The 6,283-nt window shown below is 39.8% G+C and overlaps 1 protein-coding gene across 1 annotated transcript; it reads right to left on the bottom strand.

The window, feature by feature from the left end:
- Positions 1–279: 279 nt before the first annotated feature.
- Positions 280–3,175, bottom strand: npm3 (nucleophosmin/nucleoplasmin, 3). Its single transcript, XM_087849710.1, has 5 exons — positions 3,004–3,175; positions 2,735–2,820; positions 2,504–2,623; positions 2,336–2,429; positions 280–1,042 (listed from the first exon to the last, which is right to left on the bottom strand). Exons 1-5 carry the CDS (start codon positions 3,074–3,076, stop codon positions 933–935), a joined length of 483 nt encoding a protein of 160 aa, XP_087705836.1. The 5' UTR covers positions 3,077–3,175; the 3' UTR covers positions 280–932.
- Between the last annotated feature and the right edge of the window lie 3,108 nt (positions 3,176–6,283).

Below are 6,283 nucleotides of genomic sequence, written 5' to 3'. Positions count from 1 at the left end.
ACTGAAACCAGCACCACTGAAGGAGCAATGGGCTGGGAGGTCAGTTCCTTCATCATAATTACATAAATTCAACATGAAACCTGCAGTCAGCTGAGACTGAAAAAGCCACTTGGATCAGTGACGAAACGTTTCTCCCGCTGAAAACGCTACGACCAGATAACCAGAATCAACTTTTGGAGAACGAGAACAACAACAACAACAAAAAAAAGCAGTGCTGGCTTAAATTGTACAAAGTTTCTGAGCTAACAGAAAGCAAACCACAAACAGACAAACTGTGGATTTTATTTATTGTGCTGGGATTTCTCATTTATTTGGACAAAATTACTTTCTTGTTCTGACTGTAAGTACAAATCTTCACATTTAGGATTGAAACATCACGTAGAAAAACAGTATTCCGATATTACAACTGGCAGGAATTGGGTGACACTCCTACGAATCAAGACGTACGCGCATCATCATCCGTCTGCACCACTCAGTTTGAGCTGGAACGCATTTTCTTTTCCGTCTGACAAGTGGACGACAACGTTTTTATTTATTTATTTTTTACCAGATTGGCCTTTTAAACAATACCGGGATCCGCTGGTGGTAAAAAGACACCTCTTCCACTACCTTCAGTGGTGACTGAATTATATACAGTATAAAACTGTGGGTAGCAAAAAAAAAAAAAAGTTCTTCTACAAGTGAGTTACACTGCTGCAACGCTCGCAGTGAGAAACTGAGGAGAGGCGAGAACATCAGAGCCAGTCGTGATTCCTCCGACTGCACCATTAGCTGCCACCACACACAGCGTTCACGCAGCTGGTGTGGAAGAAGTGGGAACTTTGTAAAATGTGTCCGTCTGGTACAAAAAAAGTGTTATTTCTTAGAATGCATCAGAGAGTGAGCCATTTCGGAAAAACAAAACAAAACAAATCCATCGGTGAACCCTCCGCCTATTGCTTCTGCTTCTTCTTTGCTGGTTTGATAGCAGGCAGCTCTTCCTCTTCTTCTTCCTCCTCCCCATCTTCTTCCTCAGACAAATCGGAGTCTTCGACCTGTGTGGCTGAGAAGATCAGGAGAAAATGTCAGCTCACCGTGTTACACCGAATCCCGGTACCACCATCTCGACTGCGTGTGCGAGACTCGGCCCTTAAATGTTCTGTTATTTTGTTTCATATTGAAAGAACAAAAGATAAAAAAAAAAAAAAGAAAATTGTGAACTCTTTAAGGGCCAGAAAGGTCGCTTTACTGAATGTGCCCTCACAGTTGACCCTCACGCACACACTAACTTGAAACAGCAGAAGAAATAAAGTTGTAAGATGTAAGTTGCAGATTTCTTTTACAAAGTTTTATTGCCCAGAGACACATTTAACCTTTTGTCTAGCAGGGTGAGGGAGCACCAAGGTTACTCCAGGTGTTTCACTATACAGGACGTTCATAGCATTCATCTGTATTGAAAATTAAATGCGTTTGGATCCCGAAGCCGCCACTTTAGACTGTCGTTTTTCAAAAGCTGTGAGGTACAAAAGATCTTTTTCAAAATATCATAGGTGTTAAGCACTTAAGCCGAAGGCAACTGAGCTTGATTTTCAGGTTCACGTAGAAGTGTCAGGACCGCCTCCAAGGTGATAACCCCAGTGGAGGTTAAATACCTGGGATTCCCCAATCAGCTCGTAGAACTGAAGGAGGCTCTTGTATGAGAGGGGGAACGTCTCGGGGGTAGGGGGACTTAATTTGAGTAAACGTTCTTTTAAAAGTACGATGAATAAGCTGGTTATAAAACAAAATGAACGAGTTTGCATCAGAAGTTAGTGAGGGTCATCTCTGATTATGCAGCTACACTAAAAAAAAAGAAAAAAAAAGAAAGAAGAGGAAACTACTGTTACAGTGTTCAAATGACGATAGCGATACATGCTGAGAGGTCAAAACGCTTTGTTAAAGTTACGGAGGAGTTGGTTAAACATTATCTTCATCATCTTTATCTTAATCACGTCACACTGCGAAAAACTGTTGCCCATCCCTAATATAGACCAATAGGTCAACCAATCAACTGCAGCCAAGCATTACTCTAATTAACTTCCTTAAATGTCAAGCAGAGGAATTCAATTTTTTATAATCAGCAACAAATAAAAATACAAAATTCCTGCTGTATGTTTATTTGGGTCAGCCAACTCCGTTTGAAAAGAGTACCTGCATTAACGTTTCATAAATTGGATCAGTTCCTATTATTCACCGATTACTATCATTTTGATATAAATACAATGAAGGGGCTGAAAACTGATGAGATATTGTCAGTGAGCTTCTTAGAATATCAGTACTGGCAGTGTTAAAGTGCACATAGAAAGTAGAGTATTACCAATAAGGTGTAGCCCACTGACAGAAACTGGCCCTGTGCCGGCCTTGAGTCGGATGGTGACTGGGGCTTTCAGCTCAAACTCTCCCAGACTCACCTGACGACAGAAAGCATCAAAGTTAAGACAGATCCAACTTCAGCTGTGTGGCACATCGGCCTCAGTTTACACACCATGGGGAGACACTTGATGTGAAGGTTGGCAATGGGCACCGAGATCGTCTTTCCTTGGTGGTTCATGGCTGTCACCTCCACCACATTGCTCTCCTCCTTGGCACCGTTACCCAAGCAAACCTGCAGCAATCACAACACCGAACATCACTGTTGCGGACAGACTAAAGTGTGACTGACTGGTGTGTTCGTGCCGCTGGTAAATCTCAATGATGGTAACAAAACTGTACATACTGTTCTGAGTTCAAGGAAGTGCTCCAGGTCCTCCTCCTCATCTCCTTGGAAAGTGTAGAAAGGTAGTTTGGAGGACAGCTCGCAACCTGGAATAACAGTAAGACCGGAAAGTAAATGAGAGCGGTTTTTATTAACCCCCCAAAACAAAACAACCCAAAACAAAATCCCCAGTAAAACAAGGAGAGAGAAATTTCTGTAGGAACATCACAGCAGAAACCCACGTGTGCGCCTACAGAGCATCTCTGACAGACTGTTTAACAGGCCCTTACTGAACAGGAAGCTCTCCAGCCTGGATTGACCGCTCGGTCCGACGTCCGAGGATTCATCGTCGTGGAAAGACATTTTGCAGAAGCGGTAAAAGTTAAGTATTCTGCTGGCGCTTTTCTGTCTAATGAGCTCTCCACGATAAATAACAAGCACGTCGCAGCCTACACGCGTGCCTGAAACGTCATCAGTGCGCGCCTGTGCCTCCTTTACAGAAATCAGGCGCTGACTGAGTAAAACACGCGATGAACTTCTCATTTACCTGAGCTGACAGCGGTGGCTAATAAACCTAAAAACTATTGAACTTAATGTAAAATACAGTGAAATATAGAATATTATAATAAGGTAAACAATACCATCTGCTAATGCTAATAATATTTGCTTAAACTTAGTCCCTTCAGAGCTGTCTTCGTGACATAGATTTACCCAGGGGGAAACCTTCCTCAGAGATTTTGATCCATTTGACATGACATCACCACACAGTTGGTGCACATCCATGATGGGAATATCATGTTCCGTCACATCCCAGAGGTGCTTTGTTGTTGAAATCTGGTGACTGTGGAGGCCATTTAAGTGCAGTGAACTCAGTGTCATGTTCAGGATACCAGTTTGAGATGATTTGAGCTTTGTGACATCCAGTGTTATCCTGTTGGAAGCAGACATCAAAAATGGACACACTGTGGTCATAAAAGGATGGACATCGTCAGCAACAATACTCAGACTGGTGTTTAAATTATGCTCAGTTGGTACTAAGGGGCCCAAAGTGCGCAGAGAAAACATCCGTCACACCATTACATCACAAGGAGCCTGAATCTTTGATACAAGGCAGGAATGAGCTCGTGCTTTCAGCTTTTTAATGCCAAATTCTGATCATACCATTACAAATGTTGCAGCAGAAATCCAGAACGTTTTTTCCAGTTCTGGCAATCCCATGTAACTTGCAGCCTTGAGTTCCTGTCCTTATGTGGCATGAGTGGCACCCCAGCATGGTCTTCTGCTGCTGTAAGCCATCTGCTTCAGTGTTCAGAGATGCTCTTGTGCACACACTGGATGTAAATCAGTGGTTATGGTTGTTTTCATATCAGCTCAAAAGCAGTCTGGCTATTCTCCTCTGACCTTAACAAGTCATTTCTATGTAAAAAAAACAAAAACAAAAAAACTGCTACTCACTGATTTTTATTTTTAAAACCACTTTCTATAAACCCTAGAAATTACTTTGGGATAAATCGCAGTAGATGACCAGCTTCTGAATACTCAGTCCAGCCTGTCTGGCATCACAGATTGCACATTTCAAGTCACTTAAAAAAAATAAAATAAGAAAAAATAAATAAATCACCTTTTAGCTCCATTCTGATACTTGGTTTGATTTTGAGCAGGTATCCTGACCATGTCTACATGCCCAAAGGCACTGAGTTGCTGCCATGTGATTGGCCGATTAGATATTTGCCTTAATGACTAGTTGAACATGTGTACCTAACCACTGGCTGTTGATTATTGCAAACAATTATGTAATAAAGATTCTTTTAACAAGGATATTAAACCAAAGGTAACTTCTCAATATATATATATATATATATATATATATATATATATATATATATATATATATATATATATATATATATATATATATATATATATATATATATATATATATATATATATATATATATATATATATATATATATATATATATATATAATAAATAGTAGTGCACAGGACACAAAGCAACAGTCACTTATCGTTTATTAGTTTTTCCATTTTATATACTTTACATACAAACTTTACAATGGAAAACTCACTTTAATGATCCCCCCCACCCCTTAACTGAAAATCTACCACTGGAGCCCTTTCTCTTTCACAGCCAAGTATTAATCAAATCTAGTTGGCAGAGGAGAAAGCTCAAGCATCAGCAAACTGCAAAATGAACCAATTTAAGACAAGTGTGAAAATTATACTGCTGTTTCAGCAGACAGATAGCAGATCCCGTGGGCGAGTTTCACACCTGGCTAACAGGTAAAACGGCTGTACAGGACAAGGGATTAACTAAACCAGCATCAGTTTCAATATAGAAAACAAAATAACACTTTATGATCGACAGTTTACAGACTGTCCGAGAACAACAGTATTATACTCATAGGGCTGAGTGGCATGCTTCTTCCTCTATGTAGCATGAAGATGAGGTTATTTTTTTCCTAGCATCTGCCACAACAAATCCATTACAACTCATGCACATTATGAATGCACAGTTTCAAAACATCACATTGGCAGGCAGCTACTGAGTAACAACCACAGATCCTCAGTTAACTGGTTAAACACTCCTATGAGTGAAAGTGCTTTTTAAAAGAAAAAACAACAACAAAAAAAAAAAAAGATTCATAAAAGCAAATTAGAGCTTTGACTTAAAAACACATTCAATGAAGAGCTTGTGAGGGAGGAAGGGTATGAATTTCTGCTCCAAACCACATCAACTGAACTAAACAGTGTTGAAACCATTGCCATTTTCACATTTGGTGACAGAATTCAACAACCTCAGTGATCCCAAGAGCGCCTTGCTGAAGCGCAGCTGAAAATACATTAACTGGTATGCAATGCTGAAACAAAGCATTAAGGGATGACATGAGTGAATTTGCCCATCAGGTCTGGTGAAATGAGTAGTTTCATATTAGTGGAGGAACAGAAGATTTCAGATTCTTCATCATTTCAACCAAAAGAAAAAAAACAAAGCAACGCAAAAAGCCTAACACATTTTGGTCCCGTGGTGTACTACTCTCAGGAAGTGTTGATTTAAACATTCGTGCTTTCAAACAGGAACGAAACAAACTGTGATAAATTTGACATTTTAACTACGCAAAGTTAGAAAGACAAACATTTCAACAATATTAGATAAATGTAGAATTTAACTTAACTAAAAATGGTACAATATCAGTTTTTAGTCAGCTTAGTTTACTGAAGGGTTTCTGTGCTTGCATTATGGATCTGGTAGAGCAAAAACCAAGATGCGTTACTGTGAGTGTGAGGCTACATCTCTGGAATTTGAAAAACAACGAGGCCAACGTGCCATCTCTAGCCGTGTTTGAAATTATAAGCTAAAATGATAAGGCAAGGAACAAAAAGGCAATGGCTGAAAAACATGTTAATGAACACATGAAAGCTTTTATTGCTTTCCAAATGTCTACTACTAGAACAGAAATTCAAAAGGACCTCCTCTTTGACGTTTGCTTTGTTGGCCTGTGGCAACAATTTAATTCAGGGCTTGGCAAAACCTTAAAAAGCTACAACTG

The sequence above is a fragment of the Neolamprologus brichardi genome, chromosome 13 (genome assembly GCF_056152115.1).
Source record: "Neolamprologus brichardi isolate AB-2024 chromosome 13, ASM5615211v1, whole genome shotgun sequence".
NCBI classification, from domain to species: domain Eukaryota; kingdom Metazoa; phylum Chordata; class Actinopteri; order Cichliformes; family Cichlidae; genus Neolamprologus; species Neolamprologus brichardi.
Note: the sequence above shows the minus strand (reverse complement) of the source record. Positions and strands in the feature narration are given on the sequence as shown.

Excerpts from the sequence above, each read along its gene's own strand:
- npm3 (XM_087849710.1), bottom strand. The coding sequence starts at position 3,076 with ATGTCTTTCCACGACGATGAATCCTCGGACGTCGGACCGAGCGGTCAA. Across the intron at positions 2,624-2,734 it reads ACTTCCTTGAACTCAGAACA|GTTTGCTTGGGTAACGGTGC; the intron begins GTATGTACAGTT and ends TGATTGCTGCAG. Across the intron at positions 1,043-2,335 it reads CAGTGGGCTACACCTTATTG|CCACACAGGTCGAAGACTCC; the intron begins GTAATACTCTAC and ends TGATCTTCTCAG.